Source organism: Polypterus senegalus, chromosome 2 (genome assembly GCF_016835505.1).
Source record: "Polypterus senegalus isolate Bchr_013 chromosome 2, ASM1683550v1, whole genome shotgun sequence".
Taxonomy (NCBI): domain Eukaryota; kingdom Metazoa; phylum Chordata; class Cladistia; order Polypteriformes; family Polypteridae; genus Polypterus; species Polypterus senegalus.
In genome coordinates this window covers 310515981-310541927 of record NC_053155.1, presented here as the reverse complement: position 1 = coordinate 310541927, position 25947 = coordinate 310515981, and the positions used below count along the sequence as shown (strand labels likewise).

Genomic DNA, 25947 nt, shown 5'->3' with positions numbered 1-25947 from the left:
CAGCTTTTGGCTCATTGCCTTTTCTCATTAGAATACAGGAAGCTTAGTCTCAATAAATACACCCAGTTTTGTATCTTCTTGTGTTACACCCTTTAAAAGTACATGATGAGTTTTTCCTTCCAGGATTTGAAGATTCTTAATGTGAGTAAGCTACTTTTGAACCTTTAATGACATTTGTGCTGGTGGTCTCATTGTATAAATTTCCAAAGCACACTTATAAAATGCTCCTTTCGAAAGGGGACAGTTGAAGTAGTTTGGGCATCTGATTAAGATCCCTTCTGGAAGCATCCCTGGGGAGATGCTTCAGACATGTTCAACTCGGAGGAGACCTCTGGTCAGAACCAGGACATGCTGGCCTGGGCATACCTTAGTATCCCCTTAGAAGAAGTGATGGGGTAAAAGGACATCTGGGTATCTTTGCTCAGACATCTGCCTCTGTGACGTGGACCCAAATAAGTATCAGAAAATGCCTCAAGCCTTAAGTTATTCTAAGCAGAGCGTAATTCAAAAAAAAATCTGACAGTTTCCTGCACAATTCTCTTTTTAGCACCTTTTTAACAACAGATGCTTCTACTAAAGTAACCAGACCATTTGATTACTCAACGTGGCCTGAGGTTTATCACTTATGCAGATCGTGCTTAGCTCTGTTTGAAGATTACTTCTGAAATCAAACTCAAGTTCACTGTCTTCTTTAGTGATGTCTTGAGCTGTAATGTAAAATAAGGCAAGCTGGTGCAGTCCAATTCTTGAAGACTGACTTTGACTTCACCCTGTGGTTCAGCATTCTTCATGTTCCATTCTCCTGACTAGCCTTGCAGTCACTGTTTATATTAGTCTGAATTGTGATCAAAATGTGACAAAATTATTTGTAATCTAGTTTGTCATTGTTTTCTGTCAGTGTCATTCCTTGCCCTGCTTTATCCTTTATCCTGTGCCCTCCAATAATGTTTGGGATGAAGACACATTTTTCCTTGAACTACTCCTCTGCTCCACAGTTTAAAATTACAAATCAAACAGTTCAGATGTAATTAAAGTGCACATTGCAGACTTTCATTTAATTGGATTTGCACACATTTTTCGGTCACACAACACTTTTTCAGGGCACCACAATGTTTAGGACACAGCAATGGTAGGTCTGTTAAAGCCATCATATTTAGTCCTTTGTCGCATGTACCTTGTATGCAATAACTGCTTGAAGTAGGATCTTCTCTGGTGATCCTCTGCCAAGCCTCTAATGCAGTCGACTTTAGGTCCTGCTTTTTTTGAGGGCACTATAGTAATGGCACTGTACAGTGCATCTGGAAAGTATTCACAGCACATCACTTTTGCCACTTTTTGTTATGTTACAGCCTTATTCCAAAAATGGATTAAATTCATTTTTTTCTTCAGAATTCTACACACAACACCCCATAATGACAACATGAAAAAAGTTTACCTCACTAGGTTTTTGCAAATTTATTACAAATAAAAAAACTGAGAAATCACATGTACATAAGTATTAACAGCCTTTGCTCAATACTTTGTCGATGCACCTTTGGCAGCAATTCCAGCCTCAAGTCTTTTTGAATATGATGCCACAAGCTTGGCACACCTATCCTTGGCCAGTTTCGCCCATTCCTCTTTGCAGCACCTCTCAAGCTCCATCAGGTTGGATGGGAAGCGTCGGTGCACAGCCATTTTAAGATCTCTCCAGATATGCTCATTAGGATTCAAGTCTGGGCCATTTAGGGACATTCACAGAGTTGTCCTGAAGCCACTCCTTTGATATCTTGGCTGTGTGCTTAGGGTCGTTGTCCTGCTGACAGATGAACCGTTGCCCCAGTCTGAGGTCAAGAGCGCTCTGGAGCAGGTTTTCATCCAGGATGTCTCTGTACATTGCTACAGTCATCTTTCCCTTTATCCTGACTAGTCTCCCAGTTCCTGCCGCTGAAAAACATTCCCACAGCATGATGCTGCCACCACCATGCTTCACTGTAGGGATGGTATTGGCCTGGTGATGAGCGGTGCCTGGTTTCCTCCAAACGTGACACCTGGCATTCACACCAAAGAGTTCAATCTTTGTCTTATCAGACCAGAGAATTTTGTTTCTCATGGTCTGAGAGTCCTTCAGGTGCCTTTTGACAAACTCCAGGCGGGCTGCCATGTGCCTTTTACTAAGGAGTGGCTTCCATCTGGCCACTCTACCATACAGGCCTGATTGGTGGATTGCTGCAGAGATGGTTGTCCTTCTGGAAGGTTCTCTTCTGTCCACAGATGACCTGTGGAGCTCTGACAGAGTGACCATCGGGTTCTTGGTCACCTCCCCGACTAAGGCCTTTCTCCCCCGATCGCTCAGTTTAGATGGCCGGCCAGCTCTAGGAAGAGTCCTGGTGGTTTTGAACTTCTTCCACTTACAGATGATGGAGGCCACTGTGCTCATTGGGACCTTCAAAGCAGCAGAAAATTTTCTGTAACCTTCCCCAGATTTGTGCCTCGAGACAATCCTGTCTTGGAGGTCTACAGACAATTCCTTTGACTTCATGCTTGGCTTGTGCTCTGACATGAACTGTCAACTGTGGGACCTTCTATAGACAGGTGTGTGCCTTTCCAAATCATGTCCAATCAACTGAATTTACCACAGGTGGACTCCAATTAAGCTGCAAAAACATCTCAAGGATGATCAGGGGAAACAGGATGCACCTGAGCTCAGTTTGGAGCTTCATGGCAAAGGCTGGGAATACTTATGTACATGTGCTTTCTCAATTTTTTTAATTTTTAATAAATTTGCAAAAATCTCAAGTAAACTTTTTTCACGTTGTCATTATGGGGTGTTGTGTGTAGAATTCTGAGGAAAAAATGAATTTAATCCATTTTGGAATAAGGCTGTAACATAACAAAATGTGGAAAAAGTGATGCACTGTGAATACTTTCCGAATGCACTGTATATTCCTGTTATACCAGGGCTATCACATATTGAGCACTGCTTGCTGTCTCTAAACTAAACTCTGGGTCATTTCCTGCCGGTTACTTATGTTGTGCATAGACATCCTTTACTGTGGGAGCTATCTTTGTTTTATGTGATGAAAAACAAACGGGGAGTGTTCCAAAACTCCAGTCTTTCAAATACTTAGTACTGAGTGTTTAAGGAATATGTCCCTTATAATACAGGGCTATTCAAAATGAAACAGGAGATTTCTAAAATTTATTTTAAACAAACTGTATAAGAAAAAAACACATTCTGCACATCACTGGATAGAGGAAAGTTCAAAGTTTGGTCCTATGGTCTTTGAGGTTGCATGCACTCAACATGAGCACCATGTGTAACGTGACAAACATCAAAATGGCAGACCATTTCTTTCCACACATGAGTCAACTGGTCCCTAGTTACTAAATTCACAGCTTCCTTAATTCGATGTCGCAAATCTTGAAGATTAGCGGGCATAAGTGGAACAAACACTCTTTTTTTTATTATATACCCCCATAGATGTAAATCTCAGGGGGTAAGGTCTGGAGATCTGGGAGGCCATAGACGATGAGCAAGATGTTGTCGTCCACCTTTTCCAATCCATCGTCCTGGAATGGTGTTGTTCAGGTATCGCCAAACCTCCAAGTGGAAATGGGACAGGGAACACCATCATACATGAAAATGAAATCATTTGAGTCGTCTTGAAGTTCCTCTATCCAGTGATGTGTGGAATATGTTTCTGTCTTATACAGTTTGTTTGATATACATTTTTGATATCTGCTCTTTCATTTTGAATAGCCCTATGTTTACAGAAAGGTAGCTGAGAACCCACAGCACGAATGTTCTGTCTTACAATAAGTAAGCAATACAAATAAACACTATATTTTTCAAAGGCTGTATAAACAGTGACATGTACTATAGGCCTTGGGTTGCTCTAATCTGCATGAGTTAGGATTTGATCACTGTATTGATATTTTTTTGAGTTGAATTCCATTAGTTAACTTGTTTGAATGTGAAACATCAGAGATTGGTAAATTAATGTCATAGCCATTGATATGAAAGCCGCCATATGTAGTAGGGACGGAATTGAGTGGGAAACAAATTTCCTGAGAGCTAGATAAAACATAGTACATCTAAGGCCACTTCTTTTACTCTGATGCTACATTTGCATCTACAGGCATGTCTTCCACATTTTAATTTTTTTTCTGGGTCCTGCTAGATATTTTAAGGAAATACATTATGTGAATTTCTGGCTCATGTTCCATTTTTTTTAGGTGAGTAGTTTAAAATATATCCCTTCTGGCTATGTTAATGCATTACAGACATGCTGGTTTTGTTTTAAATATGTGCTGCAATTCTACCTGCAATGCACAGTTCCAAAGCTCAAATTTCACATTTATGTGATTCAAGAAGATGACTTATAATGGAATTTTATATAAATGTGAGCAGAATTTTATATAAATGAGAGCAGAGTCCTCAGTTTTACTAGCACTAAGCAGAATAGCAAAAAATGCCTGACGATTCACAGATGACAGAATTATTAAGCACTATATTTTTTTTTAAGTTTGAAGCCGGTTAGGAAGATGAATGGATGGATGCTAATGGTTTGGTTTATTGATGACCTAAATTTGCCTGAAAAAAGTTAGTATGGGTATCTGTGTGTCTCTAAACCCAAGATGGGCTGGCTTTTGCTTTATTCCCATTACTGATAAGATAGGCTTGGCTTCCCTGCAACCCCAAAATGAACAAGTGTGTGTTAAATGGATAGATGGATATATAATATCAGAATGTACTATACAGATTAAACAAGGGGCTTTCCTAGATCTATAATTTGTTGAAAGTAAGTAACTTTGTTTTCTGTCTCTCATCAAGGATCTTAGTAAAAGCCCTAAAACTATGAAGAAACTGCTTCCTAAGCGTAAGCCTGAAAGAAAGCCGTCTGATGAAGAGTTTGCACTAAGAAAAAGTAAGCTGTGTTTAACATTGTTTAACATTTCTGCATGAAATAGTGGTTTTGAACATGGAGAGACAACTGTGTTGTACATGTTAGGTTAAAAATGTATTTTCAGCCTTTAAAAGGAATAATGATTTAGTTTTCCATGCCCATTTTGTTGGGCTTTTTAGGAAGATCTGACACTGGATCTCTCATCGATGATGGCAAGTTATATTAAAGTTGTGTTCCAAGCAAACCTTCTACTCACCACCACTAAACACCAAGAAGAGATAGGTTCTCTATCACATTGATTGTCCAAATTATTAAAACGTAACATGAACAGCTTCAGCAACAGATTAAATAGGAGTACTCAGTGATAAGATTTTGGGCTTCAATCTTGTTGTAAAGGTTGAGGCCATTGGAGTATCACTCCAGAGTTTAGGGACTCCACCCGCAGTTTTCTTTATCCTGAGAATTTTAAAGTGGCCTACACCTTCTGATAGTTTGTAATAGAATGAGTATATTTGGAAAATGGATATACTTGTATTAGAAATCCTTTCAGACTGACAATGTTTCTTGGTATAAAGTAAATCTATTTTTTCAAGGAGAGAATGAGAATGAATATGACAAAGAGTTGTTGACTTGGCCTCCAAATTCTCCAAATCTCTATCCACCCAATCATCTGTGGGATGTTTTGGGAAAACAAGTCTAATCTATGCCACCTCACAACTTACAGGACTTAAAAGCTCTGCTACTAATATCTTTCTGCCAGATTCCACAGGACTCCATCAAAGATCTTGTAGAGTCCATGCCTCGATGGGTCAGAGCTGTTTTAGCAGCATAAGGAGGGATGTTCACAATATTAGGCAGGTGGTTGTAATGTTCTGTTTGAATGGCATAAGTAAACATGAGAATGTTTGCCATCTTTGAAGTTCTTAAAAGTGGTTACTGGAGAATTTAAGAATAAAGACAAATTATACTTATCTGTTTAAAAGAATGCTGTTTCACCTTCTCATATTTTTCTGAAATCAGTTGACATGGGAACATATTGTCATGTTGAAAGGGATAAAAATAAAGCCAAGATTAGGGAATAAACTGAATTTGAACTTATTGTGTAAAGTACTTATATGTATCGTGGACACATGGGGGCGCTGTTGCCCAGTGAAACCCAACAGACAGATCCTGTGGACACAGGTTTAAAAGCACTAAGAAGACTTTTTATTCTTTTCCTCAAAATAGTGCCTTCAAAGCACCACATCCACAATAAACGCAATGAATCAATACAATAATTCTCTCCTCCACTCCTCCCAGGAAGCTCTGTCACACCCAATCACAACACCAGCTCTCTTGCTGGGTTCCCATCAGTCCTTTTTGTAGTCTTTGACCCGGAAGTGCTTCTGTACTTCTCTCCACGCGACTTGCTAGCACTTCTGGGTCAGATGGAGAATTAGGTTTTCTTCAGCCCAGGATATACATACGGGAAACAGAAATCCCTGTGTCTCTCTGCAGCATCTCCTGGCGGCACCCACGGTACCCAGCAGGGCTGTGAAACCGTACTCGATATCCCATGGTGCCCTGCGGGAATCCGAGGCTCCACTATGCTGCAGGGAAATCACCATCTAGTGTCCTGGATGTGTCAGCTGGGTTGAGGTGCCAGCCATCCATCACAGTGTACATCTGAAAGCAGGTCATGATGCCTCCACTTTATTGAATCTAAGGTCTAGATTTTCATGACAAATCATGTTGTGAATCGAAAGTCCAACTTTCTTCTTGGCACTTACAAATATGTCATTAGGCAACATGGCCTATGCAAAACTGTATACTGTATTTCTGTAGTGACACTGATTATTGTTAGATTTCAATAAAAAAATTTTCAAATCTCATGTAAGCAAAGTATTCCACAAAATTTTAATCATGGTTTAAGTGCTAACAGTAACATATGTAAACAAGACAGCCAAAAAATGCATCAAAATTTCACTATTGTTGTAATTAAGACAATAAATTATCAAAAAACCTACATCAGTGTTTTAGAAGATTTAGCGTGCATGCCTGTTAAGCATATATGTTACTTGCAGCTGGCTCAGCAATATCTGGTAAAACTGAAAGACTATGTTAGCTGCTTGATAATACTACGTTAATGCTCAAGAGCTAAGACAAGCTACATCAACTCCTAAAACAAATTTGTTGAAGAAAATGCATTTGTAGACAAATTGCCTATCATCTTCTTATATAATACACTACCATGGCTGTCCATTTGTCTGTCCAGGATTTTAAGTCACCTGTAGCTCGCAAACCGTTTGACCTGTTGACCTGAAATTTGGTACACATATACTACATGACATCTACTGTCCGCTTTCGGAGTGATGATTGACCTCCAAGGTTATTCCTCTTTTTATTTTTATTTTATTTTATTGTAGAATCAACTCTCGGCAGTGGCCAACAGGGCGGCCGTGCAGCACATGTGTACGGGTGTCATTCTCATCCCTACCACCCACGCCGTCACTTTACACTTCCTTTTCATATCTTAAATCATTCTTGAGGCAGATTGAAGACTTAAGTGCCAGCTTAAGTGATAAATTAAAGAAAACATACTAAGTAATTGCAACACAAACATTGACTTAATCAGTTTTAACGCGAAGAGATGCTGACTAAAGAAGAGAAGAAATGGGCCGCTAGGTTGGAGAAGAGAAGAACTGCTCAGGTAGCAGCAAGCGCATCAACCTCTGAGGAAATGAAGTAAATGTACAGAGAAAGAGGATGAAGACTAGGAATGCTCAAGTCAAGTGTATTCACTGCAAGTTATCATGCAGCGCACCGTTACTGGTGTATTAGTAAAGAAAACAAAGTCAGAATTCTTAACTTTAATTTTTCATGTTATATAACTTCTTTCATAATAAAAGATTTGATCTTTTACTCCACAAACTTGTATTTTCTAAAAACGGTTGTAAACCTTTCACTCTTTCGAATGTCAGTTTATCTTGCATTGGTATCCTTGATGTCTATTGTAGTGGGCAAAAGTTTTGGCAGTGACACAAATGTTGTTTTGCAAACATTGCTGCTTAAGCATTTTCAGATTTTTTTTTTCACATTTCTATAAGTATACTGAAGAGCAATTCTAAACATTTCATAAGTTTCAAAGGCTTTTACTGGCAAATACATCAAATTTATATAAACATTCAATATTTATAGTGTTGACCTTCTTCTTCATAACCTCTACAGTTCACTCTGGCATGCTGGATATCAGCTTCTGGGCCAAATCCTGACTGATGCTGATCCATTCTTGCCTTTTTAGTGTTTGGGATTTGATCACAATTTGTAGGCTTCTGCTTGTCCACCCGCTTTTTGAGAGTTGACCACAGGTTCTCAATGGGATTAAGATATGGGGAGTTTCCTGGCCACAGGGTCCAAACTTATGATCTATGATCCACTTCGTTATCACTTTTGCCTTGTCACATGGAGCGCCATCATGCTGGAAAATGCACAGATCATCACCTAATTGCACCTGGTTTGTTGAGAGATGTTGCTCCTGGAGGATGTTTTGATACCATTCTTTATTTATAGCATTGGTCTTAGGCAGAATTTTGAGTGGACCCACATCTTTGGATGAGAAGCAACCCCACACATGGATTATCTCAGGATGCGTCACTGTTGGCACGACACAGGACTCATGGTAGTGTTCACCTTTTCCTTCTCTGGACAATCAACTTTCCAGATGTCCCAAACAGTCGGAAGGAGGATTCATCTGAAAAAATAAGTTTGTGCCAGTCTTCTGCTGTCCAATCCTTGTACTTCCTGCAGAATTTCAGTCTATCCTTGATGTTTGTGTTCTTCTTTGTTTCCCTTCTTGACACAAGGCCGTTGTCTAAAAGTCTTCGCCTGAGGAAGCTCTGCACTGATGGCAACACGATTCTGTAGCTAAGTGCTCAAGAGGAAATGATCCTGGCGCTTGCTGGACACTTTTAGCTGATCATTTTGTGCCAAGGCCAAAATAAGTGAAAATGGGCTTTTGTGATAAAATTAACTTTTTATGCTAATAAAGCTCTTTGCAATGAATCAATATGCATCTGATCGTTCTGCACAATAATAAAAAAACAATGTGAATTGCCACCAAAAGAATTGAAGCCACAAATTTTGCAAAAAACAAAATTTGTGTCACTGCCAAAACGTTTGCCCACTACTGTGCCCACTACAGGCCCTAGGATCAGAAAACATCTGTGTAAAGTATTACAAACTTGCAGAAAGACTGTTTACCTTCATTGCTGGCATCTGATAAATAGTGTTTATGGAAGTGTCTTTTTTATCTTGGTGTAATATACTTTATTGAATCTTTAATTAAATTCTAACTGGAAATACACAAAACCCAACAATTTTGTTAAGTTTCCCTAAGGGCAAAGTATCTGGAATTGAGCAGACATTTAAACCAAACCCCAAAGACCTGTGTATGCTGGTTTAAACCAATGTCATTGTGGGATTTGATTATGCTGCACCGTTGTATTCACATTGTTAATTCCTAAAAGTAGCATTCAGTCACTTTACTGTATATTTGAGGCCAGTAGTGTTTACATAGTATGTTTGGTGTGATTTACTAACACATGCATTAAAGGAAACAAATAGACTTGTGATAAATTTGTTTGACTTTGGTGATCCAATGTATCAAACAAATGTGAAATTTTAAATACTGAATATTTTGTCAACGTGTGCTGAGTAAAAACTTTAGTTACCATTGGAATATTTCAGAGCAGTACTGTATTTTTTATAGTTTATATTTTACACATTATCTTTATCTTTTGTGCTGTTTCCAAACATGAAAATGTTTGACTTGATGCAAGGACTTAAACCCAGGGCTGTGGAGTCGGTAGATAAATCCTTCAACTCCGACTCCTCTGTATTTAATATGCTAATGTATTTTCCATGTTGATTGAGGGAAGGCAACATACACGTCATTTAACTACAGAACTACTGGCTAGGAAACTGACTCTCTACTGTATTGGCCAGTTTAAGCAAAAGACAAAAAATGAAAGCAATAAGGTTTGTTTTATTGTTTTTATCAAGTGGCTATAAAGTAGTAGCAGGCATAAAAATCAGGAACAGGAACTTTACCAGTAAAAAAGATTCTTTAGTAGTTTTAAAACAAAAACAAAGGTTACCTACATGAACAAAAAACAATAGCTGGAAAACCTAAAACAGTTTATATATTAAACTTGGAATATAGTTGTAGAGTAGAATAGTTGTTAAATGCAATCCAAAATTAACTCTATGTAGTGTTCTAAGAAACAGAATTGTTTCTGTCAGATTGTCTTTCATAGAAGCTCTTATATCTGACGTGATTATTTTTAGAGTTGAAAATAGTCTTTCAACACTGACTTGGCATTGCTGTTACAGTTCTAGCCACATCACTAATAATCTCTGGATCAACAAAGATGGCTTCTTCTACAGTCAGTTTCCATGAACGATCATACTTTTCAGCTTCTTTTAATCCTTTAAAAAAACTCCTGCTGGAATCTCTTTATTTGGACATTTACTGGTCGTTTATCTTTCACACATAGGCAACATCGCTTTGCTTTTGAAGCTTCCATTTTGTCCAAGTAGGAATCTAAGTCTAATTCTTCATTTGAATTGGATGATCCTGAATTACCAGTGCTTATAGATTCATCCAGTGATGGTGTTTCAGACAGTAGTAATCCCTTTGTGCGAACTGCTACATCATAGAGTGCCTTTTTTCCATTAGCAATCTGGTCATAGCTCAACAAAATTTGGCTCATTGGATCAACATAAACAGAAGTTAACACGATTTGATTATCCAGTAACAGTCTCTTTTCTTCATTGAATTTATTAGGAGTGTGTATTGACTTAACTGTGCACAGAGGCTGTAGGTATCCAAGTCTGTGTAAGTTTATAATTTGGTACTTTTTAGTGCTTTAACGCATTTAGCATTTATGTTGATGAAATTTAATATTTTTGTTTTTTTACGTAATTTATTAATTAAAAATTGATATATAACTTGTATATCGTGATAACTATCAATAGCAACTGATAACAAGATGATGTAGGTGTCTTCCCTTATTGAATGAAGTCTAATTATTGTGTTGATCGGAAAAGTGTGACTCTATCACAGCATCACTGAACAAAAGAAAGGAACCATACCTGAATCCCCACCATCAAGCACACACCCACACTCACTCACTCTTACCAGGCTGATTTATAATCGCTAATTATTGTAATGTGCATGTCTTTGTGATATACAGTGTGAGAATAGCGCTTCACTAGCTACCCAACACTGACTAACAACCGAGGCACATGGAAACTAAACAAAAAAGGTTTATTTTTCTTCGTCTGTGGGTTATGCTTTCCCCGTACCCACAGACACAACACAGTCCCAAAAGCAAACCAAACAAAACACTCACAAAATTTGGTTCTTCCTTCGCCTCCACTCCTCCCGGCAAGCTTCATCCTCCTCCTCCTCCTCCTGACTCTGGGTCCCAGAGTGCTGGCTGCTGGCTCCTTTTATTGCTCACCTGGAAGTGATTCAGGTGCTTGACCACCTTCTTCTGATTGCACCTCTGGGTGTGGCTGAACTACGGCCCAGACAGGTCCAGGAACCCTTGTAGCGCCCCCTGGTGGCCTTCCCGGATCCCAACAGTGCTTTGGAAAACTCCATCTCCCATGGAGCCCAAAAGGTATCTGAGACACCACAGTCACCCGGGGGGCTGCCACCAACTAGTCTGGGGGAGGTACTGTGCAGCCCATTCCTGCTCCCCCAGAACATACTGTATACAGAAGGGGCCATCCGCCACAACAGTATAAAGAGTAAAACCCTTGCAGATACAAAAAAAACTCCACATAAACAGTCACCAGTTAATTTACCTGTTTCTTTGGAAAAAGAATAATGATTGTACTATCATGACACTGTATAGTAAGATGTTTTTAATTAAGGATTTTTAAATGTTTGGAATAATCAAATAACCATTCTCTCTGTGTCCTTCCTTTTTCTAGGTACAGCAGCACTTGAAGAAGATGCACAGATCCTAAAAGTAATAGAAGCATACTGTACCAGTGCCAAAACACGACAGACACTTAATTCAAGTAAGCTTCAAACTCACCCTGACTTGACGTACACTCTGATATGTGCCCTGCAGTCCGCATACAAGAGTTAGTAGCAAAGCCATAAGCTTCATCTTTCCCAGACTTTCCTTGTTGTTAAAATAACAGTAACTGATTTTTTATTTTTTAAGTTTCACTATCTCTTGGTTATATAAAAATTACAGCTAGTTTTGGGTGATTGAGTTCATCCAAAAGAAATTAAAATCAATGAAATTTGTCATTTCTAGTTAATCTTGGAATAATCCATCAGATAGGCTTCTGTTTCATTAGTTCTTCAAATGATTTATGTTAACCCAATATATGATATGCAGTATAAAGATGTTAAATGTTTGTTTATTGAGAGATAACATTTCAAAAATTAAGGATAAGACAGAAGCAATTGTGTGTGTACATAAATATTAAGGATATCTGTATACATATGCAAAAATGTGACCTCGAGGATATTAATAAATATCCAGTGTCCTCCATCAAGTATTGGAACATTTAAATCAAAATTGCATTTGTTTCTATATATACACATGATATAAAATTAAGATAAACATTTTAATATGAGGCTGACATAGTGGTTATCATTTTTTGTTTGAGAGGGTGCTATTGTATTTTGGAAAAAAATACCACTTTTTGTGTTGTATTCCTTCTGCTTCAAGTGGGCAACTGTTACTGTAAAACTGTTAAGCATATAGTGTATGCAATAAATTTAAAGTTAAAATTCTTTGCTTTTACTTCATATTTACTTTATAATCTAAAATGATAATGATAATGTATACAGTAACAATAGGAATTTGGATTTTAGCGTCCAAATACTTATGGAAGGCACTATAACATGATTTTTAAATGAAGCAAAAAGCAGTATTACATGACATCTCACCAGATATTTAATTAATGGTCACTACTTTCATTATTGTAAATTGCATAATTGAAATTACTTTTTTCAAAACTGCCAAATTTAAAATAACATTCCTTTTTTGTAGGCTTGTTTAAAATATTTTGAAAAAAATGTATACATGGTGAAATGGGATATCAATGTACCATAGTAAGACTTGAGTTATATGACCAGACCTTTTAGCACAGAGTAGCCACTTTGCTGCTTTAAGGCCCAGAAGCTTCAGGAGCCTAGGGCTTGTTGATTGTTCTCTCGTTCAGTGTCCAGCTTAGGACCAAGCCAGCATGAAGATCCAACTTGGCCTTTTACTCCATCAGCTACTCAAATCCCAAATATTTTTAGGAAAGAGTGTGACTTTAATTCACGTTTGAATGTAGCAGAGTTATAATTAGTTGTTCAGAGCACAGTATGAAATAAAAAATAGAGATAATATAAAGATGTGACAGGAGGCCAACTATTATTAAACTGCCTATACAGTTCACAAAAAATTAACAAAGATAAAGTTAACTAAAACCTATAAGAACACTGTCAAATTCATTGAAGTACACAGTCTCATTTGTACAATTTAAAGACAGCATTAAATCAACCTGAAAGAATATCTTTGGTCCATGAGAAGAAATGTGGGTGGAAACCAGCTTATACACAGGGATATAACAGCACATAAACTCCATACAGTCAAGAAGGCAGTTTTGATTCAGCAACAAATGTACCAACATTATTATACATTGTTAATAGTGATCATTAATTAAAAGAAATGTTAAAATGTTTTTTTATGTGTTTGCTTGCATGGTGTGTGTTTGATTACTATTTAGCATCACGGGCAGAAAACTATGTCATCGATTTTGACATATAACATTTTGGTCTCATATGTTTTCAATTATCTCAGGCTCAAGTAAATGGGATAACATTCAATCTAGGAAATACTATAGCTTGTGTTTAGTATTATCATTTGCCTCATATCATTATTTTGTAATATGCTTTAAAAACTCTTTAGAATTCCTCTTCCATGCACTTTTAGTCACTGTATATTTGAAATGCTGTAAAAGTGCTTTCCAAACTTGGCTTGAGCTATACTTTGTGGTTGCTTCCATTGGATTTATTTATCAGGTCCAGTACATATCCATAATTCAGAACTTGTTAAGTTAATGTCTTCATTTTTACTCACATTATGTGGAGATAAATATATCTTGTTTTGGGATTAGTGTTTGTAAGATATTTCTAATGTAGAGTATTTTTGTCCTAACACTATAAGTGGAATAGGTATTAATAGAGAATGGATGAAAGTACATATTTATTTAAGCCTTACAGTCCCAATTTACATTTTTATTAATTCTGTTTTACTTCACATTCTAGGTAATAATTTACCCCCTTAAATGCAGCTAAATACTGTAATCTAGCATTAAAAAGACTTTTAGCAGGCACAGATGGAAATGAAAATGTGAGCTAAGTAGAAAACACTTCCAGTTCCATCTGTTTGCTCCTATGAGCTTATTATGAAGTGTCTTCTTTAATAGACATTTTAAAAGAAATAAGGGAACAACAGCTTAATGTACTGTATATGATTGGATAGTCATGTTTATTCAACCTCCCTAAATTCTTTAAAACAGTTGTATGTTAACTGGAAATTAAGAAATTAGTATATAATTTATTCTTGCAGGGGCTGATAGAAAATGCCTGGAAAACATTTATTCTGTACACTATAAAAGGGGAATGGCAGTGTGATTGATTCCTAAAAGTGTTAATCAGCAGAGTTAGAGTTTACAGAAAAAAACGGAACATTTTCTTAGTAACAAAATGACCCTGGATGATAGACAGTAGTACTTGAGTTGCTTTTAACTGAACACAAACTGATTTCTAAGTTTCGTACCAAAAACAGGCCATTGTGGTGCAGTAATAATCTTGGTAATTGAGAATACAGTAATTGGTTGTATCAGGTGCTGGACTGAAAGTTACTTTTTCAGAAGCCCCATCATCTACCCACTACCTGCCACCATTGCTGAGTGTTAATGTGAAACAACATGATATACAGTGCCTTCCATGACTTTTGGGACAAAAACCCCATCTTTTCTTGATTTACCCCTCTGCTCCACAGTTTAAAATTACAAATCAGAAATCAGTCATGATTAAAGTGCACATTGCAGACTTTGATTTAAGAGTATTTGCATACATTCTGGTTACTCCATGTAGAAATGACAACACTTTGTTTGCATGATTCCCCCCAAATGCCCTCCCCATTTCAAGGCAGCATAATGTTTGGGACAATTGCCATGTGTTTGTGATTCCTCAGGTGGGTTTCATTGCTTCATAAAATACCTCAGTTTGCTTCTACCCTTTGGAGTCTGTAGTTGTCATTGTTTGACATGAAGACAAGAGCTGTGCCAGTGAAAGTCAGAGAAGCCATTATGAGGCTGAAAAACAAGAATAAAACAAATGGAGACATCAGTAAAACCTTAGGATGGCCGAAATCAACTGTCTGGAATATCATGAAGAAGAGAGAACACACTGGAGAGCTCGGTAATCGAAAAGGGGATTGGTAGGCCAAGAAAGACCTCAGATACTGATGACAGACGAATCCTCGCTATGGTAAAGAAAAAGCCCCCAACTTCTGTCAGACAGATCAGAAACAGTCTTCAGGAGGCAGATGTGTGTGTGTCAGAGACGACTATCTGCAGATGACTTCATTAACAGAAATACACAGGCCGTAGTGTAAGATGTAAACCACTAGTTCATCACAACAACAGGATGGCCAGATTACAAAAAAGGACTTAAAAGAGCCTGCAGAATTCTGGAAAAAGGTCTTGTGGACAGACAAGATAAACGTGAACCTGCATCAGAATGACACCAAGAGCAAAGTGTGGAAATGAGAAGGAACTTCCCAAGATCCAAACCAGACCATCTCATCTGTTAAACATGGTGCTGGGGGTGTTATGGCTTTGGCATGTATGGCTGCCACAGGTCCTGGCACACTTCTCTTCATTGATGATGAAACTGCTGATGGCATTGGAACATTGAATTCTGAGGGGTATAGAAACATCTGCACAAGTTCCATTAAATGCTTTCAAACTCATTTGGCAGCACTTCATCCTATGACAAGATGATCCCAGGCACACTGCTAAGGCAACAAAGAAGTTTATCAAAGCTGAAAAATTGAAAATTCTTAAATAGCCAAGCCAGTCTAATTTAAATCTATTTGAGCAGGTCTTCCATATGCTGAAGAGAAAAGTTAAGGGGACAAGCCATTGAAACAAGTAGGAGCTAAAGATGGCTGCATTAGAGGCTTGGCAGAGCATCACCAGAGAAGATCCTCAGCACCTGGTGATGTAATGAGTCCCAGACTTCAAGCAGTCATTGCATGCAAGTGACAAAGGGGCTAAATATGGCTGCTTTAATAGACCAGCCATTGCTGTGTCCAAACATTATGTTGCCCTGAAATGGAGTGACCGCATAAAAAAAGTGTTGTCATTTCTGCATGGTGTGACTGAAATGTATACAAATAACCTGAAATGAAAGTCAACAATGTTAACTTTAATCACAATGTCAATTTGTTTGATTTGTAATTTTAAACAGTGGAGCAGAGGGGGAAATCACTGTAAGAGGCATGATGCATTATAACTGACAATGCGTACATCTAAACGAACTGGGCTTTAAACGCAAAATAAGTTAAGTTACCATCAGCAGTTTAAGCTTTTCTTGAGAAAGCTTTTTTTGGGGACTGAATTGCACTTTTAAAGAGCAGACATCTGAGTTTTCTGCTTTTACTGTTATTATGCCATATGTGTTGGAGTGCATAGCTGGAAGATTCTAAGAGTTTATAATAAAGTAGAACTTTAATTTCTCATTTTTTTACTCCAGGAAGGAAATGAACTCATCCTGGGAGTTTTCAACAAGAGAAATAATATGCAACTAAACAGTATTGCTGGGCTAAACCTTGAGTAAATTATGCCTTCTATGGTTGTAACTGTAAATAAGATGCAGCAGTGCAAACAGGGATTCTCTCTTCTGTTGTAATGTCCTGCATTCTTCTTTCTAACACAACTCCCTTTTTTACTTAACATTAAAGCTAAGCTTTAATATTAATGTTGGCTACTTAAAAGATTATGTGGTAAAACTGTATTTTTGCCTTGATTTTAATAGCATGCAAAGGCCCAAGTTTTCTTTAGATTAGAAGAGTTGGTGTCAATATAGTATTCCTGAAAGTCAGCCTAATGCATGTTGCGAATAGCTCTATACAAGTGTTACAGCACAGATATCTTGCTGAATGTTTACTTCTGTTTAACAGTGTTTTCTCTTTTCCCTTTCTTCCCTTCACCTTTTTGCGTTTTTTCTTCTTTGGGTTTGTTGCTTTCATTTTCCCATCCCTCCCTCTTCTATAATTTCCCTTGCCCAACCCATTCATATTATTTTCTTCCACCACACTCCCTCCCCCCTTAGCATGGCAAGGCACTGACCTGATGCATAATCACGTCTTGGCTGATGATGACCAATCAAGCCTAGAATCTTTGGGTCGTCGCAGTAGCCTTTCCCGCTTGGAACCTTCCGACCTCTCTGAAGACTCTGATTATGACAGTATATGGACAACCCATAGTTACAGAATGGGCTCTACATCTCGTAAGAGCTGTTGCTCATATATATCTCATCAGAACTAAAGCACTCCTAAGCTTTTCTTAACACCTGCTTGTTGTATTGACTGTTTACTTTTTCTGTGCTTTTTCCTGCAGTTTTTTTTTTTTTGGGGTGTGGGCTGGGGGTGGTATTTATTTATATTTATTTATTTTTCTGTTTTATTTTTTTACGTAAACCTGTAGAAAATATCAGATATTAAGAATGATTTGGAAGGGCTGCATACAGTTATTTGTTGCTTTTAATGTATGTAAGTATTGTGTATTCTAAATTTGTATACATATTCATATATATACATATTCATATATATGCATATGCATATTTATATATATATATATATATATATATATATATACACACATATATTTGTGTGTGTGTATACTGTATATATGACTAATTTTAAAACAGTTTTACATCTGTTAATGCCTTTTAAAGAGTATCTCTGTATGGGGTGATTTTTGTTTCAGTGAACAGAAAATGTATGTGCAGTTTTGTGATTATTCATTTCAGTATTTACTCTTTGTATTGTTCCTTCACTGAATTATTTATTTTCAGGAATGCCATCTGAAGAAATTTACATGACAAAAAATACTGAGAGCAGTGAAAAAGTGTGCTTATCAATGAAACCTGAAACGTTTTATTAACCATCCTAAATTATTACATTTTACAACAGAAAATCTACTTTTCATGGTTGAACATCAATGAGTAAGCAGTGGGTTGAATAGTTTTAATAGTTAAACATGTGCAGTGCCTTTGTTGCCTTTTGTGTAGGTCTTGATGTCCTTATTTTTAAACTGATATTTGTAACTCTTAAAATGTTTGTGTAAGAGGGTAACAATAATCTAATCTATTTTGTAATAAAAATCTATGGTAGTAGGTTGCAGTATTCACATTCAGAAAGAGCACTATAGAAAGATCATGATTTGAAAGCAGTCTGTAATTGCTGGAAACTTTGTGCAGTATGAAAACAAATTGACAGAGATACAAAATATGTGTATCAAACCTTTCATTATAGAAGCAACTTTGCAACTGCCATAAATACACATAAAAGAAAGGTAGATGTATTTTTCCAAAAGCTTTACTTTTTCAGTGCAGAAGAGAGAACCTTAAGCAGGATATCAGCCATTAATTTATTACTTAAACAGTTCAACTAGATTAGTTATAATATTTCTAGTTTGGCCTTTTATTACTTTAGATCATTTTACTGTGCTTGTGTTTTTTGTTGTATTGTATAGTACTCATACGAAGACTGCAAGAAGCTCAGGGAAGTGCAGGGAAGACACTAAGATTAGCGCTGCCTGAGAGCAGATGATCATGCCTTCAAGCCCTTTACAAAATTGTGCTTTTGCAGTTAGGACTTCATAATTTCTCCCTGGCGTGCATAGTTATGTTTTATTTTTTAGCTCCATTCTTTTCCAAATGACGACTCATCGTATTTTCCATTGTTGACTGTAAAGGTACCAATATTATGTACATTTTGTTGAACTGAAGTGCAAGTCACATTGAATGTGTGGATGACAATTTGTGACAGTGACATACAATTAATTAATGCAACTTTGTAAAGTAGGATGAAGTTAAATGTAGCAAGAATCCTTTCTGGTATGTTTACCATTCATGTTCATCTTACTGTACATTCTGCTTACAAATACGGCCTGACTTTAAATTATCAAGTATTTGTATTAGTGTTATCCCTTTTTGCTTTGTTGCCTCTGACTTTATTATATGTAATACTTTTTGAACTATGAACATTCACCTAGAACAGTGGTTCTCAAACTCAGTCCTGGGTGCCCCATCCATTTGCAGGTTTTTGTTACACTTTTTGTATTTAATTGGCCTAATTAAGCAAGCTGTTACTTCCCAGTTTAATCTTTAGATGGTCAAAGTAAAGATTAAAAAACAAAGTTTGATAAATACTTATTAGAAAATACCAAACGATTATATATGTCACATGGGATAATTTAGTGTTTTTTAACTTGCCTTTTAAGATTTTCATCATCAGCCTATCATTTTAGTTCCTTCCAGATGTTCTGGTTATTTGATCCATTAATTAATAATGAACACATTGGTGGGGTCTGATGCTGAAGTAGCATTTCAGCAGTCAGTGTCATTTGTTGGGTCTCTGCTCTGCTAATTGTTAATTGTCATTATTAGGATGCAATAAAGGGGGCAACAACAAAGGGAAAAGGTAAATTATTAGAAAGACAGAGAAAAGGGTTAAGCATTTAAAGCTTTAGCAATGTACCAAAATTTTCAAATGGTTGAAGAATGTAAAAATTACCCTGCTGGGTTTTTTTGAATGCGGCATAAGACAAGAGAAAAAAGATGAGTATTAATTAAATAATATCAGTTTGAGGTAAAATAATTCATTGTGTATGAAACTGATTGGAACAAACACCTGAAGCTATACAGTAGGTCAGTGTTTGCGAGTCACTAATCCAGATCGATATTTGTTACTCCATCCCAAGTAGAAACCACATTTGAATGTGTTCTGAGAATGAATAACCCTAATGGAAGAAAGGCGGCTTCTTTCCATTTACAATATTCTAAAAATGAGTGTCTCTTTATCAGTGTAACAGTAGCATTCAATCCATGGCAAATGGAACCGGGATAAGGACCATCAGTGAATTGTCTTTTGAAAGTTTTTGTTTAGTCTGTGGCTCACTTATCATGGGAAGAAAAGTAAAAAAAAAAAAAAAACACCAGCGTAGATAAAAAAGTATCTCTGACAATTATTTAACCTGTTTATTCATTTTTTTTTTGTTTTGTAATAAACACTTGTGAAGTGTTTGTGCTAACAGTGTTGTTAACTCAAGCTGAGAATGCCCCATTATGAGATCAACATTAACAATAGGTATAAAGACAAATACATTGTTACATCTTTTGCTGCCTATTAAACATTTAAGTTATTGCTTAGAAGTGACAATTCTTTATTGTCATGTGTACAAGTACCATGTACAATGAAATGCTTGCTTGCATGTGCCCCTGCAGACAGTGAACATAGACAAAAAAAACTACACACAATAAATAAATGAATTTAATAAGTAAATAAATAAAACCAGAATCCTAGGAATAAATAGAGACACTGGCAGAAGCATATGTGCAGGTAGCAGTGGAGGTGACACAAGGTTACCGATTGTTCATGAGTCTGATTACAGTTGGGTAGAAACTGTTCCTGAACCTGGAGGTGTGCGTCTGAATGAACTTTAGTCACTTCCCCGATGGGAGGAGGGTGAAAAGTGACAGTGCAGGGTGACTGGGGTCCCGCCTGATACGGTTCACTTTCCTGAGACAGCATGTAGTATGGATGTCATGGATCGCAGGGAGCTGTGTGCCCGTGATCTGCTGTGCTGTATTCACCACCCGCTGCAGAGCTCTGCAGTCCTGAACTGAGCAGTTGCTGTACCAGAATGTGATGCATCCTGTCAGGATGGAATCCACAGTACACCTGTAGAATCTGCACAGGGTTGTGGGGGACATCTGGGCTTTTCTCAGTCTCTTGAGGAAGTAGAGGTGTTGTTGGGCTTTCTCAACCACTGCCGCAGTGTGACTTGACCATTTAATCTCATCAGTGAGGGTGACTCCGAGGAACCTAAAGCTGCTGACCTGCTTCACAGCCTCACCTCCGATGTAGATGGGTCTGTGCTCTGTTGCCTGTTTGTGGAAATCCACAAATCTCCTTAGTTTTGTTAACGTTGAGGGTGAGGTTGTTGTCCTGACACCATTCTGACAGGAGTCTGACCTCCTCCCTGTAGGCTGTCTCATCATCCACGCTGATCAGACCTATTACAGTGGTATCATCAGCAAACTTGAGGATGGTGTTAGAGCTGTACTTGGGTACGCAGTCATGGTTATAGAGAGAGTAAAGCAGGGGGCTCACAATGCTACCCTGCGGGGTGCCAGTGTTGATGGTGATGATGGAGGAAGTTTTTCCACCAATCTGCACATGCTGAGGTCTGCCGGTGAGGAAGTCCAGTACCCAGTTGCACAGTGAAGAGCTAAGCCCCAGATCCAGGAGTTTAGCGATGAGCTGGGATGGAATGACGGTGTTAAATGCAGAGCTGTAGTCCACAAACAGCAGCCTGGCATAACAGTACCTATACTATTTACTGTGTATACTGACATTCAGTTGTAAAGTAATGGTTGTTTGTTTTGACATCTTGTTACTCCAGACGTGCTGTATAAAGCCTGTTCATAATTTTGAATAATTAGCTTGCTATCTTCATTAGTAAAATTTACAACCAGACCCCTTTGCAACATAGTGATTTTTTTATCCCATTACTCTGCACTTTGATCTACAAGTCTACTTGGAACTGTTTTTCTAAACACTTTGCCTGTGTCATAACAGTATCATTTTGCATCTGGTTCTGTTCCATTCACTCTTTAACTTGAGATCCCTACTGTTGTTTAATGCTAAAACCTTATCATTAAAGCAAAGAGAAAATAATTGTCATAATTCTGGTTTTCCTTTCATTACGTTTTAAAACCCCAAATTTAGAGAGCCTTCTCGCTCAACATGCCTTGTCCCACAATTAGTCTCTGTCTTATGCAGCAGCTAGTTTGATGTCTAAAACAATGAGGTTTATTAAGATATTGCTGCATCGATAAAGGAGAATGTAAAAAAGTAGACAGATTGCATGGACTCTGAATTGACACTGTGATAATCACATTTTTCTGGATGAGTCCACAGGTGCTGAGTGACTTTTTATTCTGAATGTCACAATATAAATGGTACCCTGCTGCTGCCCAATGGACCCCTCCAAAATCAAGTATGTCTTCAACGTGCCTGTCTGCTCGCCATGTTCACCCTATCATGGTCTTACTAACTAACCGATATTCCTCCTGATCTTAAACTGTCATATTACGTTTGTACTGCAGGACTGCAGTTGAGTTTTGCAAGCAGGACCCCCACAATTGTATCATAAGCGCTTCATGATTTGCAGATGTACGAGTTAAAAAAAAATGTAAAAAATCTCAGTAATAATGAGGAGCATCGGCATGTGTGGCTTGTATGGATTTCAGTTCCTTTTCACTGGCTGCTTTAATGGCTTGCTCTTCCACAAAGGACTTTCGCAGCCAGCTGTCAGTACTGGAATGAAAAGAAGACAGTGGTGCAGATGTTCACAATTTTATTAGCTCGTATATTTAAATAAGAGTTGCTCAAGTACCACTAGAATTCTTTTTTTTATTTTTTCCCCCCTGTTTGTGTTTGTTCGTGCTGCAGCCGCTACCTTAATAATAAAGTATTAAAAAATGCATCCAGATTTCCAGAATCTTTAACCTAAGTTCAAATATGTTCAGATTTCTACTTATTTTTATATTCTTAATTTGAATAAACAAACATGTATATATATATATATATATATATATATGTATGTGTATATATATATATATGTATGTATATATATATATATGTATATATATGTATGTATATATATATATGTATGTATATATATATATATATATATATATATATATATATATATATATATATATATATATATATATATATATATATATATATATATATATATATATATATATATATATATATATAAATGAACACTGTCATATGTTCTTTGAAATATTCATACAGTAAAGATAATGTGATGCTCATACTTTTCAAATGTTTCACTAGAAAGTGCAACTTGTTTTTGAATTCTTGTAGTTTGGCTTTTCAGGACAGGACACATGAACTAGTTTGGTAAGAAACTGTTTTTGAGTTACGATAGACTTGCCTAAGCAAAGGCTGGACTAATTGCAGCGTACTGGTTTTCCATTTAAATTTCTTAGTTTAAATGGGCATTAATAAATGACACTTATATTCTTGTTTTTTTCCAGTTAACTATACGACAAGCCAATAGCGCTTCACAAAAGTTTGAAAACAACTGTGTGGCTTAAAGGAGGCATAGATTATTTGTATAATGCTAATGACAATTTGTTTCAGTGGTTTTAGTCTTGCATGGTATACAGTATCTGCATGGTATCTTTAAGTTACTTTGCTCTCTTCTGGAAATTAATGCATTTCAAGCAGACAGAAGAGAAAATGAGCATTGTCTCAGTTTTCTGGACCTACAGTATTTTCTAAAGCAGTTCTTGCCAGTCCCCTAACCAAAATATGGCAGAACACAAACATATGCAAAACACACTTTTTGTAACAAAAAAAGTGGGAAACGTGTTCAAGAAAACAGGAAGCGCTTATCTGCTTTGTTACTAAGCACTACTATCCTCATATACAGTAACCATCATGCATTGCCCTCACCATTTCAAATGCTTCCTTAGGCTCTATGGCACTGTCCTGCCACAAAAGTGGTACAATGTGCCTCTTTGCTTTTGATTGTTTTCTTGCTGGCAAGACATTTTCCATTATGGAAAAATTTCCATGATTACATCTAGAATTAAGAAATTAACCTAAAACCCCAGTGGCCAATAGACAGTATTTCCTCCTGAATGGTTCCTGGAGAGATTGTACTCCTTATCCCTGAACTGTTTAAGGTCCACATATAAACAGGCAGAATAATAAGTTTTTCCAGTCTGGTTCACAGCATAAAAGAGTGCCCACTCCAACGGTATTTCTTTTTCCAGTACAGCTATTGAGTAAAGCTACACATATTACTGGTGATGGTCATCACCTCTTGAGTATCCAACCACCACTTAGCACATCAAAACAAATTCAGAACTGACGCACCTTTAGTGTTGGTGTTTTCACTTGTGAATAATGACAGACCCTGCCTTATTTTGCTTTTGCTCAATAATGGGGTGTTTTATAGCTTACCTTGATGCAGTATCAGAATCATACAAAAAGCAGGCATTTCCTGACAGCTCATGGAGTCTAAGCTTTTGTGCTGACACCAGTTCACGCTCAAGGAACTGAACACCATGAGTAGAGTACAGTCTCTGAAAAGAATAGAGCCTTTAACAACTATGAAGTCTTTTTAAGGAAAGCAGTTTGACATCCTAAAAGATCTTTTCCAGTTTTTGTGCAAAAATGGGAAGGAAATAGCAGGTATTAAATACCAGCCTTATCAGGGGCAATTCGAAAAGGTCAAATACATATATTCACCATTGACTACTAATACGAGTTATATCTAGTTAAAGCAATACAGATCGCTTAGCATATAGTTCTGTTAAACTTGACTGCCTTGACCTGTGTGTTGATTTTTCACTTAAAACTAATTTTAAAAAAAGATAGTTTAAACATTTTTAGTAACATGCCAGCTTGTTTTATTGTGTAAGAAAATACACAACTTGCTGCTCAATTGTGATAACTCATTGCCAGTTACATACTATTACTGATCCTGAATTAGATTAGGCAGCTTTGAAGATGTTATGTTTTTATTATGTTTGATCTTCTCTTTTTATTCAATACCAGATGAAGGACAGATCCTCCCTTTCTATACTTTCTGTAACTTTCACACTCAGTTTGATGCGCCTTTAAGTTTAGACTTGGTAATGTCTTTTTAAGGAACAGAGTAATGTAGTAATATTGCATATAGAAAAGATGGATGTAAATTTCTAGATCAGTAGTCTTTATTTAATACCGTTAAAAGCTTCCACCCTTACAAGTTGCCTCAAATGGTACAATATAAAGTATCAAATATTCAAACTCGTCTATACTATGGAAGTGTAAACCATAAATGTACAGAAAAATGAAAAAGCAGTCTTGACAAATTGTGTGAGTGCACAGTGGGTAAAGTACAATAGACACTGTGAACAGCATCGGGCAGTTCATTGCAAACCAATATTTCCTAAATTTAAGCCAAGCCTTTGATTAGTTTGCATCTTATGTGTATTTTTACATCTTGATTTTTCTGAAGAGCACAATAGTCATTTTATAAATAAAATACAGAGTCAGTAAAGTGTATTTACTTTCATCACATGTCTGATTACAATCTACAGTAATACGGATCAATTCATTCCTTTAATATATGGTTAAAAAAATAATAATCAATCAATCAACATTTATTTATATAGCACATATTCATACAAAAAAATGTAGCTCAAAGTGCTTTACAAAATGAATAGAAAAATAGAAGACACAATTAAAAATAAACATAAGTCAACATTAATTAACATAGAATAAGTAAAATATAATAACAGACTGGCATTTTGCTTCCTGCAGTGTTACAGAATTAGACTCTTCTAAATTTGCTAAAATACCCAACTCACTCACACAAAAGTATCACATAACCTGTTTGGACATTTTATGCAGGTAGTAGGCTGTTGTCATTGTTAAGTACTGCAGTTAAAATAATATTTTAAGCAGCTGGAATTTCACTTAATTGGAATAATTTCCTTTATTAATGCTACATTTCTCCTTTAAAGAGTTTTCTAATATTCTCTAAGAGCACTAAGAAACATATATTTTCACAACAATTATGCATATTGTAGTATAAAATTAGTAATTAATAATAATATGTATTGTATGAAATTCTAAAAGCAGTATGACTGAAACTGTGTTCAAAGTCA

At 36.8% G+C, this 25947-nt stretch overlaps 1 protein-coding gene across 3 annotated transcripts in view; it reads left to right on the top strand.

Annotated features, from left to right (window-relative positions):
• Window positions 1–25947, top strand: part of arhgef7b (Rho guanine nucleotide exchange factor (GEF) 7b) — a 235691-nt gene that overhangs the window by 197479 nt on the left and 12265 nt on the right. For 2 of the 3 annotated variants that reach the window (XM_039745898.1, XM_039745901.1), the window contains 3 exons: window positions 4817–4910; window positions 11871–11960; window positions 17293–17469. In XM_039745898.1, the coding sequence (XP_039601832.1) occupies window positions 4817–4910; window positions 11871–11960; window positions 17293–17469 (361 nt within the window). The remainder of the gene's footprint in view (window positions 1–4816; window positions 4911–11870; window positions 11961–17292; window positions 17470–25947) is intronic. The other variant, XM_039745900.1, reaches the window with a different exon arrangement.